Source organism: Rhinoderma darwinii, chromosome 1 (assembly GCF_050947455.1).
Source record: "Rhinoderma darwinii isolate aRhiDar2 chromosome 1, aRhiDar2.hap1, whole genome shotgun sequence".
In the NCBI taxonomy this organism is placed as follows: Eukaryota; Metazoa; Chordata; class Amphibia; order Anura; family Rhinodermatidae; genus Rhinoderma; species Rhinoderma darwinii.
Window position 1 is genome coordinate 60573522 of NC_134687.1, and position 13826 is coordinate 60587347.

The 13826-nt window shown below is 42.4% G+C and overlaps 1 protein-coding gene across 2 annotated transcripts in view; it reads right to left on the minus strand.

Annotated features, from left to right (window-relative positions):
• Window positions 1-13826, minus strand: part of ARAP2 (ArfGAP with RhoGAP domain, ankyrin repeat and PH domain 2) — a 325755-nt gene that overhangs the window by 182491 nt on the left and 129438 nt on the right. For both annotated transcript variants that reach the window (XM_075858963.1, XM_075858955.1), the window contains exons 12-15: window positions 6546-6631; window positions 6155-6337; window positions 4932-5106; window positions 3578-3700 (exon numbers count right to left, since the gene is read on the minus strand). In XM_075858963.1, coding sequence (XP_075715078.1) covers window positions 3578-3700; window positions 4932-5106; window positions 6155-6337; window positions 6546-6631 — 567 coding nt within the window. The remainder of the gene's footprint in view (window positions 1-3577; window positions 3701-4931; window positions 5107-6154; window positions 6338-6545; window positions 6632-13826) is intronic.

Consider the following 13826-nt stretch of genomic DNA (forward strand, 5'->3'; position numbering starts at 1 on the left):
GACTGCGGCTGGAGTCAGTGCTTCAAGAGCCACCACACACAGACATGGGCTACACCTGTCACATTCCTTGAAACAATGTCAGAAGCATCTTACTTGGAGAAAAAGGAGAAAAAGGACTGGTCTGTGGCTCAGTGGTCCAAAGTCCTGTTTTCAGATGAAAGTAAATTGTTAATTTCATTTGGAAATCAAGGTCCCAGAGTCAGGAGGAAGAGTGGAGAGGCACTCAATCCAAGTTGCTTGCGGTTCAGTGTGAAGTTTCCACAGTCAGTGATGGTTTGGGGAGCCATACCATCTGCTGGTGTTGGTCCACTGTGTTATATCAAGTCGAGTCAACGCAGTCGTATACCAGGACATTTTAGAGCACTTCCTTCTTCCCTCTTCTAACAAGCTTTATGGAGATGCTGATTTAATTTTCCAGCAGGACTTGGCACCTGCCCACACTGCCAAAAGTACCAGTATCTGGTTTAATAACTACAATATCACTGTGCTTGATTGGCCAGAAAACTCGCATGACCTAAACCCAATAGAGAATCTATGGGGTATTGTCAAGAGGAAGATGAGAGACACCAGACCCAACAATGCAGAGAAGCTTAAAGGCATGGTGTCGCCCCAAAAACATGTTTTTTTTTTAAAATTTAAACATTTAGTGTGTGGGTGATTAAACATTGTTCAAATTTTTTTTATTTTTTTCGCGAGTCAGGAAATATTATAAATTTTTTCAAATTTATAATACTACCCATTTTTGGTCACTAGATGGAGCTGTTTGGAGCTAGTTCCCAAAATTGCAGCATTGCAACATTGGGTTAAAAGCTATCGCTCTAGTGAGCTCTCAGCATCCCCCCCTCCTTTATCCTGGCTAGTGCCGGGATAAACGAGGGGTTTGAAAGGTTTAACCTCCTACACTGTGTGTCGCCATTTTTTGAGGTAACCCACAGTGTAGTAGGTTTACATGCAGTAGTAAACACACACAAACACTAACATACATTGAAATCGCTTACCTGCTCCTGCCGCCGCGGCCCGTCCGCTCCCTTTGCTGCCGCTGTTCCATGTGCACTTGTCCGGAAGCCGCGACCGGAAGTAGTAATATTACTGTCCAGCCGCGACTTCCGGTCCACAGGAAAATGGCGCCGGACGGCGCCAATTTCGAATAGGACTGTGTGGGAGCGGCGCATGCGCAGTTCCCACACAGACGCCGTACACGGCAGTCAATGGGACGGGAGCCGTTCGCAGTCCCTATGGGACTGTGGCTGCCGTATTCCATGTCTGTGTGTGTCGTTAATCGACACACACAGAAATGGAACAAAAAATGGCAGCCCCCATAGGGAAGAAAAAGTGTGAAAATAAGAAACAGTAAAACACAAACACACAAATGTAAATAAACGTTTATATTAAGGCACTAACATCTTTAACATATAAAAAAATTATTTGTGATGACACTGTTCCTTTAAGGCCGCTATCAAAGCAACCTGGGCTTCTATAACACCTCAGCAGTGCCACAGGCTGATCGCCAACATGCCACGCCACATTGATGCAGTAATTCATGCAAAAGGAGCCCCGACCAAGTATTAAGTTCATATACTGTACATACTTTTCAGTAGGCCAACATTTCGGTATTAAAAATCATTTTTGAAATTGGGCTTATTTAATATTCTAATTTTCTGGGAAACTAAATTTTGGGTTTTCATTAACTGTTGCCATAATCATCAACATTAAAAGAAAAAAATGCTGGAAATACAGTGGAGGAAATAAGTATTTGATCCCTTGCTGATTTTGTAAGTTTGACCACTGTAAAAGTCATGAACAGTCTAGAATTTTTAGGCTAGGTTACTTTTACCAGTGAGAGATAGATTATAGAAAAAAAAAAAAAGAAAATCACATAGTCAAAATTATATATATTTATTTGCATTGTGCACAGAGAAATAAGTATTTGATCCCCTACCAACCATTAAGAGTTCAGCCTCCTCCAGACCAGTTACACGCTCCAAATCAACTTGGCGCCTGCATTAAAGACAGCTGTCTTAAATGGTCACCAGTATAAAAGTCTCCTGTCCACAGACTCAATTAATCAGTCTGACTCTAACCTCTACAACATGGGCAAGACCAAAGAGCTTTCTAAGGATGTCAGGGACAAGATCATAGACCTGCACAAGGCTGGAATGGGCTACAAAACCATAAGTAAGACGCTGGGTGAGAAGGAGACAACTGTTGGTGCAATAGTAAGAAAATGGAAGACATACAAAATGACTGTCAATCGACATCGATCTGGGGCTCCATGCAAAATCTCACCTCATGGGGTATCTTTGATCCTGAGGAAGGTGAGAGCTCAGCCAAAACTACACGGGGGGAACTTGTTAATGATCTCAAGGCAGCTGGGACCACAGTCACCAAGAAAACCATTGGTAACACATTACGCCGTAATTCATTAAAATCCTGCAGTGCCTGCAAGGTCCCCCTGCTCAAGAAGGCACATGTACAGGCCCATCTGAAGTTTGCAAATGAACATCTGGATGATTCTGAGAGTGATTGGGAGAAGGTGCTGTGGTCAGATGAGACTAAAATTGAGCTCTAAAATTGGCATTAACTCTACTCACCGTTTTTGGAGGAAGAGAAATGCTGCCTATGACCCAAAGAACACTGTCCCCACTGTCAAGCATGGAGGTAGAAACATTATGTTTTGGGGGTGTTTCTCTGCTAAGGGCACAGGACTACTTCACCGCATCAATGTGAGAATGGATGGAGCCATGTACCGTCAAATCCTGAGTGACAACCTCCTTCCCTCCACCAGGACATTAAAAATGGCTCGTGACTGGGTCTTCCAGCACGACAATGACCCAAAACATACAGCCAAGGCAACAAAGGAGTGGCTCAAAAAGAAGCACATTAAGGTCATGGAGTGGCCTAGCCAGTCTCCAGACCTTAATCCCATCGAAAACTTATGGAGGGAGCTGAAGATCCGAGTTGCCGAGCGACAGCCTCGAAATCTTAATGATTTACAGATGATCTGCAAAGAGGAGTGGGCCAAAATTCCATCTAACATGTGTGCAAACCTCATCATCAACTACAAAAAAACGTCTGACTGCTGTACTTGCCAACAAGGGTTTTGCCACCAAGTATTAAGTCTTGTTTGCCAAAGGGATCAAATATTTATTTCTCTGTGCACAATGCAAATAAATATATATATAATTTTGACAATGTGATTTTCTTTTTTTTTTATATATATATATATATATATATATATATATATATATATATATATATATAATCTATCTCTCACTGGTAAAATTAACCTACCCTAAAAATTCTGGACTGTTCATGTCTTTGACAGTGGGCAAACTTACAAAATCAGCAAGTTATCAAATACTTATTTCCTTCACTGTAGATCACTCTGTGTGTAATGAATCTATATAATATATGAGTTTCACTTTTTGAACTGAATTACTGAAATGAATTTACTTTTTGATGCTATTCTAATTCATTGAGAAGGACTAGTATATCGGAACTGGTTTTGCTATATGCCTGCTGTATGGCTGGATATCATATATACAAGGAGTACCATAATAATCTGTAACCAATTCACCTTCTCTTAGTTTTCGGGTTGCCAACATCTTAGAAGCAGTTGTAGATGATTTATACAAGAATCCACAATAAGACATATTTGGATTACTTCCATTCTCTGACAGATCTTCTGATGGTTTGTAATCTAAGAAGTTTAAAATAGCATAGTTTATCTGTTCTAAATACATGGGGAATTTGTCACTGATTGTGGCAATGAATTGCTGTGAATTTCACCCTTTGCATTGCAGATTTATGCTATTCATTATTCTAATTTGTAGCTATTTTTAAAATTTAAAGGGGGTTTTCAGGAAGAGAAAAAATATCTATAAAAAATATGTCAGTATAAATAAAATCATAAATACTTTTGATCAGCAATAGATGCTGACATTACATTTGCTCTATTAGAAACTCTTCCTAGAATTCAGAGTGCACGCAATAGGACAGGTTGCCTGAGGAAGCTCTCCAGTTTAGGCTGACAGGCAGCAGGTCCTGTTTCCTTCCAGCAAGCTTTCCTACCTGTGCAAGCAAGTCTTACGTTCAGAAAAAAAGTGCCGAACATCGCACTCCCTGAACGTAAGACTTGCTTGTTGTGGACTCTCTTTGATGGTTCGAGCAATAAAGTAATTATCTGCTTTTTATGTGGAAAAGAGGAAATTTTTCACTCAGTTTCTTTGCCTGCCCCCAACACCCAGGCAGTGTGCGTAGTAAATACTTTATTAATTGTTGTTTCCTACATATGCTTTTCCACACTCTGTATGTATGCCAGTATTTTGTGCCAAAAATTGTGCACATTTTTAGTAAGTGTGGTGTAATTTACACCTTTTCCTAACTAAGCCCCTTTTATTTGGGTAGTTTTAAATAAAGTCTACAATGTATAATAAAGTTGGTACACAATATGTACTTCATTATTTGGCAAATTTTGCTTTGAAGATCTGCCAGTTTATTAATTAAATTTTTTTAATTTGAGTAGGTTTATATATGCTACACCATGTCTCCTGTAATGTACTGAATACATATCCAGTACCAATATTTATTGTAGTTTTCTCATCAAGCCAGGTGAAGAACCTTCCAGGTATTAGGGCAGTGCATAAAGCCCCATGGCCAGAAGTGGCACACAGCCCCATGGTCAGTTAGAACCCTCAAAAAAAATTCAGTGCAGGACTAAAAAAAAAAAAAAAGAGAAATCAAGTGCTAGTGATTGGTAAGGGGCTCATGACTTTTAATGCCTGAGGGACCAGATCCCTTTCAATGAACCTCTACTAAGTTAATGTTCTGGAAACAACTAGTCAAAAGCTGTGTTAATATATGTATAAAGCTGTGTTGTTATATGTAAAAGATTATAAATAATATTTGTGGAAGCACTGTTGTACTAATACCTGAGAACTTATTATGATGTAGAAATTCCATCTGTAAGCGTTGCCCAGCCTTTTTTGCTAGAAGGTACGGAGTGCTATTGATAGGATCGCCAGTTGTGCACATGACATCAGCTCCATTAAATACTAACATCATGGTTTCCAACACATCCGGTTTAGTCACTGCAGTACACAAAGCCTACAACGATTTTTAGAAAATACATTACAGCTTCCTTAAGATCATAGGTCACTCCCCAGTACGGCAAGCAATGATTTCTTCATGATTCTGAAGTATATGGTAAGTGCACAGAGAATTTTTTTTATTATTTAAGCACATTGTAAAGCATTTATTTCTAAATACTTCACTCAAAGAGTAATTTATTATGTTACATTATACTTGTGTGAAGGCATCGTTTTCTAATGCAAAAATAGCCAGAATTACTGTGCAAAGGGGAGATAAATTATTCCTTTTGCTTTTATTGTTGAAAATTATAGTAATCTTCCTAACTTTCAAAAACAAATAGTACATTTTGGCCTACTGGTAGAAATCACAGTGGGGAACAGTAGATTGTGGTGTTAGGTCCTCAGGTTGTTTGCCAACTCACTTCAACAAAGAAGTGGGGAAACTGATTCCTCATATATTCATGTTTTTTATGGTCTGTCACCATCTTTTTCTATTGAAAAAGACTCTTTTGCAAGTCAAATAGGAAGTTAAGTGTCCAATAGAGCCATTAGCTGGATTAGGTCTCATGTATTCCCTGAAGGCACTGGTTTATGAGGAAGAGGAAAAATAGGAAGAGGAGGAAGTGGAGGAACAAGAAGAGGAGGAGGAAGAAGAAGAGGAGGAAGAAGAAGAAGAGGAGGAAGTAGAAGTAGAAGAAGAAGTAGAAGAAAAGGAGAAAGAAGAAGAAGTAGAAGAGGAGGAAGAAAAAGACAAATAGCTGATAGGCGGGGATGCTCGGAGTCGGCAGAATTTCTCTGGTGGGCCAATGGTACCCCAGCCTATTAAAAACGCTATTTATTGCAAAATAGTAAAGCGATAACAGGAACTTACTGTACCAACTGAAAACTTACATTTAAGGTTAGGGAAAAAGTTAGGCAGATAGATATGGAAAATGCAATTTCATTTGAATGCTCAGTAATGTATTGATGCCTCTTTGTATGCTGCCACTCAGCAGGCCTCTGTGCACTTCCATTATTAAATCACTGGTGAAAAATAACAGCTACACTTTGCGATACTTACACACCTCATTTAGTTGCTGAGGAGTCAGGCTAGGAGAAAGCATCTTTTTAAATCTTCCTTCTTTGTATTTTTGTGCAGCAAATAATCTTCTCTGATTAATAGTGGAGGTCACACAAAGCATGTTTTCAGGCAAAAGATTTGCTTCCAAGAAGCTATTAACTTTTTCATTTCCCAGAACAATGAAAAGCTACCAAAAGAAAACACGAACAAACGCAAACATAATGAAATCATTTATTATATGTGCTAGTGGTTTCAAGTCTTAGCACCTCTACATTATTACAGTGATGAAGCTTAGACTAAGGGCCGTGATCTGGAGCCCCACTAAGTTATGGAATACAAATCTTCCATATTTATTCTAATGACAACAAATATGAAGTATTATTATTGTACTGTACCTCCACAAGTTCATTGCTCCATATTGTCAAATCTAGTTTTAAGCTGTGCACCTTTGAGATTTTGCTTCCCAGCGTCTTATGCTGACCTTTAAAAAACACACAAACAAAAAGATTCATTTATTGTTCCTCTACAGTATTGTTTGAAAAAGGCCTCTCCAAAATATAATACTGAAATGTATTGTTGTGATATATAAATGTTCATTTCAACTGTTTCAGATTTTAGTAACTAACAGTATTAAATTGCATTAGTTTGACCCATAAAATATTGAAAACAAAAGTATTGCAAACAGGACTAAAGTTTACACGTGCATCAAGGTTTCCAGTAATAATGGAAGCCATGATATTGATGGTTCCGCCATCTAATGGATTAAAATAGTCATCAATGGACCCTATTGTCTTTAATGGGGAGTTTCAGGGTTACGGCATTGGTTGCAGAGCCTTATTCCTATAAAAGCTGGAACTCAATGTAGAAAACAAAACATTTAAAGAAACACAGAACTAGATATTATATTAATTCATTTCATGCAGTCCTGGAAATCAGCCTGTAGGCACAGATTGTCTGGCACATTGAACTCAAGCCAATAAAGTAGGTTTGAAAGGGATTTCCAGTTAAAAGGAATTGATGGCCTATTCTCTGGATAGGCCATTAATATCTGATTGGTGAGGGTTCGATTCTCAGCACCCCCACCAATCAGCTGTTTTGAAGGGGCCGAGTGCAAGTGCTTCTTCCCCTTCATGCCTGTCACTGCTCATACTGTATATAGCCGACACAATTGTAGTGTCAGTTCACAGTATTACAGCTTTCTCCCATTCACTTTAATGGGAAAAAGCTGTAAAACTGTAAACCGACCCTACAACAGCGTTGGTGATTCACAGTATGAACAGGTAAGGAATGAAGGGGAAGCAGCGCTTGTACGAGCACTGCGACCCCTTCAAATCAGCTGATTGGCAGGGGTGCCAAGAGCCAGATAGTGATGGCCTATCCTGAGGATATGGAATCAAATCCTTTAAACTGGAAATCGCCTTCAAACCTACATTTAGTTGGGTTCTCTAATGGATTTTAAGACACGTTGAGAGACACAATCCACAACGTGGCCTATATTTTGGGGAATTTTCTTGTGGTAAGTATCACGTTGGGTTTGTGGACCCACTGGGCCATAACGCCTTGACGGTATGGCAGCTGGCCAACAGTGCGCAGGTCACAGTCTATAGTTCGTATAGTGTACCTGTGGCAGATCGGACAGTAGCAAGGCAGGCTCGGCTGGGACTAGGCAGCAGGCAGATGTCAGGTGAGGTGTAGCAGGACAGGTGTGGTATACAGCACAGCACGACTACAGCTCAGCATGGCACTTGACCAGGATAGCTTGGAAACAGGATACAGGTACGGGAAACACTGGGAACTGGAAAACACTAGGAGACCATTTGCATAGACAAACTTTGGGTACGACAACAATGCTCAGGCATGGGAGGAAGGGGCTGGGTCCTTCTTATAGTCCAGGGTAATCATGGGCTAATTTTACATTAAAGTCCGGTGTGCGCGCTGCCCTACGGAACCTGGCCGAGTTAAGCAGAAGTGAGTGCTGGTGTCTGCTGAGGAGACTGGGGCCAGCGCTCGCAGACCCATGGCTGCGGCCGTCAGGAGGTCAGTGAGCCTGAAGGCCCGCGGCCATGGACATGACAGTATTCCCCCTATTACGCCCCCTCTGCTTGGGGCCAGAGCGAGAGAGAAAATTCTTCAGAAGGTTAGGAGCATTGAGGTTTTCCTCTCACTCCCAGGACCACTCTTCAGGTCAAAACCCCCTCCAATGCACAAAAATAAAATTTCTTTCCTCTTACTTTCTTGGTCTCCAAGATCTCCTTAACCTCGAAGGTGTCTGAAGGACCACTGGAGGCAACCGCAGGGCTAGGAATTGGTATAGCGGTTCAGAACCACCGGCTCCAGGAGGAAGACATGGAAGGAGTTGTGGATTTTGAGGGTAGGAGGCAGCCGAAGCTTGTAGGTGACAGAGTTGATCTGCTGTAGGATCTAGTAGGGTCCGAGGAACCTGGGAGCAAATTTGTATGATGGCACCCTCAGTCGAATATTCCTAGAGGACAGCCAGACCTTCGTGCCAGGGAGAAACTTAGAAGGTTCTCTTCTCCTTGTGTCCGCCATCCGTTTTATGTGGTCGACCGCCAGCAGGATACAGGATCGAGTCTGCTGCCAGATCTGCAGAAAGTCCCTAAAAGCAGTGTCAGCTGCTGGTACCTCGGACGTATCAGGCCCCCGGGAGAGGAATTTGTGGGTATTGGCCATAGACCATAAAGCACGGTGTATTCCTTGTGGACTCACTGGTGTGATTATTGTATAAAAATTCAGCCCACAGGAGCAACTGTACCCAGTCATCATGCTGCTTGGAGATGAAGTGGCGTAGGCAGTTCTCCAAGATCTGATTGATCCCCTCGACCTGATTATTGGATTGAGGATGGTAGGCTGAGGAAAAGTCCAACTTCACACCGAAGAGTCTGCAGGGGGCTCTCCAGAACTTAGAGATGAACAGTACCCCCTGATCAGACACAAGATGCTGCGGCAAGCCATGCAGGCGGAAGATGTGTTGGATGAAAAGCTTGGCCAGTTGAGGAGAAGAAGGAAGACCGGTCAGAGAAACAAAGTGGACCATCTTCGAAAATCGATCCACCACCACCCAGACAGTACTGCATCCAGCAGAGAGAGGCAGGTCAGTGACAAAATCCATAGCTATATGCTGCCAGGGAGCATCGGGAACAGGCAATGGCTGAAGCAGGCCAGCAGGTCTGGAGTGAGCGACCTTGTTAGCTGCACACACTGAGCAGGAAGAAACAAAGTCCATAATGTCTTTGGGCAGTGTGGGCCACCAAAAATGACGGGCAATCAGGTTTTGGGTCTTACGGGCACCCGCGTGACCTGCCAGTCTAGAGTAGTGTCCCCAGTGGAGGATCCTCCCTCTGTCAGTCAGGCACACAAAGGTCCTCCATGGAGGAATGTCTTCAACTTGCATCGGGTTGACAGAGAGAATGCAAGACAGATCAATAATACTCTGTGGAATCTCCATGGTGTCCTCTGTCTCGAATGACCTGGACAAGGCATCGGCCTTTACATTCTTGTCGGCCGGGAGATAATGGAGCTCGAACTGGAACCTGGTAAAGAACAACAACCACCTGGCCTGACGAGGGTTCACCTGTTGGGCAGTCTGGAGATAGGTGAGATTCTGGTGGTCCGTAAAAATCAGGATGGGGTGAGCTGTGCCCTCTAGTAGATGTCTCCACTCCTCCAGAGCCAATTTCATGGCCAGTAACTCCCTATCCCCAATCGAGTAGTTGCGTTCTGCGGAAGAGAAGTGCTTAGAGAAATATCCACATACCATTGACTTGCCCATGGAACCTCCCTGGAACAGGAGTGCACCAGCACCGACGGATGAGGCGTCCACCTCCAATGAGAAAAGTTGAGAAACATCTGGATGATGGAAGATAGAGGCTGACATGAAGGCACACTTGAGGCTATTGAATGCGGACTCAGCATCAGGAGTCCACACCTTGGCGTTCATGCCCTTCTTGGTGAGGTTAGAGATAGGAGAAGTCAGTGAGGAGAAGTTTGTAATGAACGGTCTATAAAAATTGGCGAATCCCAGAAAGCGCTGTATGGCCCTCAAGCCTTGGGGGCGTGGCCATTCCGGGACGGACTTTACCTTTTCAGGATCCGTCTTGAGACCTCTATTCGATACGATGTAGCCCAGGAAGGGTAGAGCATCTTTCTAAAATACACACTTCTCCAACTTGGCGTACAAACGATTCTCCCTTAACCACAGCAAAACTTGACGGAAATGTCTCTGATGAGTCATAGGATCTGGAGAAAAAATCAAGATGTCATCAAGATAGACCACAATACAATCATAGAGGAAGTCACGGAAGATGTCATTAACGAACTCCTGGAAGACCGCGGGAGCATTACACAGGCCGAAGGGTATTACGAGATATTCATAGTGTCCATCACGGGTGTTAAATGCAATCTTCCATTCGTCACCTCAGTGAATCCAGATTAGGTTTTAAGCCCCACGCAGGTCTAGCTTGGAAAAAATCTTGGCACCACGTATATGATCAAACAGTTCTGAGATCAGAGGCAACATATACTTATTTTTCACCGTGATCTGGATGAGACCACGGTAGTCAATACAAGGACGAAGAAGAACCCGACTCCTGCCGGGGAGGAAGCATTCCATATGAAGCCCCTCTCCAAGTTTTCCTTAACATAGGTGGACATGGACAAAGTCTCTGCCAATGTATAACGTAGGAAAAACGGGAATAAGTGCGGCGCTGCTTCTCAATGAAAGTACAAATGATGTCTTAGAGTATAACATCCAAATGGATGCTAAGCGTCACTTTGCTGAGCGTCCTTTTGGATGTCTTATAGCATAAGATCCAAATGGATGTTACAGACACCGTTTGTGCCTCACCCTCTTTTTGATCATCCAAATGGATGTTTAGTACCTTAACCTGTTAGTGACCGGCCCATCGTGTTTCTACGTCGGTCACTAACGGGCCTTATTCCGATGCCATAGACTTTTTACGTCGCGGCATCGGAATAAGTTTACAGAGCAGGGAGCTGTCAAATCTCCCTGCTCTCAGCTGCTAAAGGCAGCTGAGGGCTGGGAGCGTCCCTGCTCTGCCGTGTGAGATCGATATTAGTATCGATCTCACACGTTTAACCCCTCAGATGCAGTGCTCAATAGCGAGCACCGCATCTGAGTGGTTTTGGAGAGAGGGAGGGAGCTCCCTCTCTCCCCCACCGACACCTGGCGATACGATTGCCGAGTGTATGTGTCTGCAATGGCAGCCGGGGGCCTAATAAAGGCCCCCAGGTCTGCCTGTAGTGTATGCCTGCTAGGTCATGCCTCTGGCATGACCTAGCAGATGCCTGTCCGTTTTAAACAGACAGGCATAATACACTGCAATACAAAAGTATTGCAGTGTATTATAAATGCGATCGCAGAATCGCATATTATAGTCCCCTAATGGGACTAGTAAAAAAGTAAAAAAAAAGTTTAATAAAGTTAATTTAAAAAAAAAAGAGGAAAAAATGAAAAACCCAGATTTTCCCCTTACACAATGCTTTACTATTAAAAAAAAACAAAATAAAGTTAAAAAGTTACACATATTTGGTATCGCCACATCCGTAACGACCCCGACTATAAATCTATTACATTATTTAACCTGCACGGTGAACGCCGTAAAAAAAAATAAATAAAAAAACTATGGAAAAATTGCTGTTTTCTGTGATTACTGACTTTAAAAAAATGTGATAAAAAGTGATCAAAAAGTCGCATCTACTCCAAAATGGTACCAATAAAAACTACAAGTCTTCCCGCAAAAAAAAGCCCTCATATACCCGCATCGGCGAAAAAATAAAAACGTTACGGCTCTTCAAATATGGAGACACAAAAACTAATCATTTAGAAAAAAAAGTGTTTTTACTGTGTAAGAGTAGTAAAACATACAAAAACTATACAAATTTGGTATCGTTGCAATCGTAACAACACGCTGAATAAAGTTATTGTGTTATTTATACCACACGGTAAATGGCGTAGATTTAGGACGCAAAAAAGAGTGGCAAAATGTCAGATTTTTTTCTATTCCCCCCCAAAAAAAAGTTAATAAAAGTTAATCAATAAATAATATGTACCTAAAAATGGTGCTATTAAAAAATACAACTTGTCCCGCAAAAAACAAGACCTTATACAGCTATGTCGACGCAAAAATGAAAGAGTTATAGCTCTTGGAATGCGACGATTGAAAAACGTAAAAAATAGCTTGGTCATTAAGGTCCAAAATAGGCTGGTCATTAAGGGGTTAAACATCCTAATAGATGTTTAAAACTGTATTTGCACATCCTAATGGATGTTTAAGATAGTACTTGAGCTTCACCTTGCGCTTAACATACAAATGGATGTTTTAAACGCTATGACTTTTCTCTTTGATGTTTTATGTTTTTTTGCTTTTCTTCCCTTTTTAATGAATGCTGTTATTTATTTACACACACATGCTTTTTTATCTTTTGTATTGATAATGTTCTTTTAACTTTCAAGTTTTGTTAGTGATTACGTCACTGATGCACTTTGACCCTGATCACATTGGCGGTTTTTTTCTCACCGCATGGTTTATTTAAAGCATTGGTGCTTGTACTGTAATCTATATGGCCTGAGGAAGATGCCGGTGCGGCATTGAAACGCGTAGCCTGGATTGTTCAATAAACTTCATCATTCTACATCATTTTTACTTTCATTGAGAAGCAGCGCCGCACTTATTCCAGTTTTTCCTACGTTATACATTGTCTTCATTGCGGTGGCCAAATGGCCTGACTGGTTGGGATTTCGGCAGCAGCACTCACTCCTACAATCAATTTTAACGCGATTGTTCTACGGTCCTGTGGTGAACATTCATTTGTATTTTACTGACTGCTACTTCTGGGCTTACTTACACTATGTGGCGCCGTGCTTTTTTCTTTTAAAGTATCTGCCAGGGAGAGAGGGTAATACCCTACCACGGGGAAGGGATGCAGCAGGAATCAGCTCGATAGGACAGTCATACACCTGGTGTGGGGGCAGCGTCTCCGCCTCCCTCTTGCTGAAGACATTAAAAAATGCAGCATAATAACCAGGCAATCCTGCCAATGACCGGGGCAGAGGAGGCGGAGCCGAATTAATCTGTAGCAGGCAATGGTTGTGACACTCGAGACCCCACTGGAGAACCTCTCCAGAGTTCCAGTCCAGGACTGGGGCATGTAGTCGGAGCCAAGGCAGGCCCAGCAGCACGGGGTTAACGGCCTTGGACAAGACAAAGAACGATAGAAGCTCGGAGTGGAAAGCTCCCACTTGGAGCCTCAGCGGCTTGGTCACAGCTATAAGTGGGTCTGGCAGAGGTAGTCCATTTACTTATGCAACCATCAACAGCCTCTCCAGAGGGGTTGTTGACAATTGGAGAAGATCCACCAGGTCTCTACGAATGAAGTTAGCAGCGGATCCGGAGCCCAGATACGCAGAGACCCGATGCGTTTTATCACCGGACACTATGGTCACGGGTATAAACAATTTAGACGGAAGTCCTTCTTTTCCCAAGGTTGTTTCTCCTACCAACCCTAAGTTTTGGGGCTTTTGGGGACACAGACTCACAAGATGGCCTCTGAGGCCGCAATAAATACAGAGTCCTGAAGTGCGTTTGCGTTGTCTCTCCTGGGTAGATAGCCCAAACTGGTCCATCCTCACAGACACC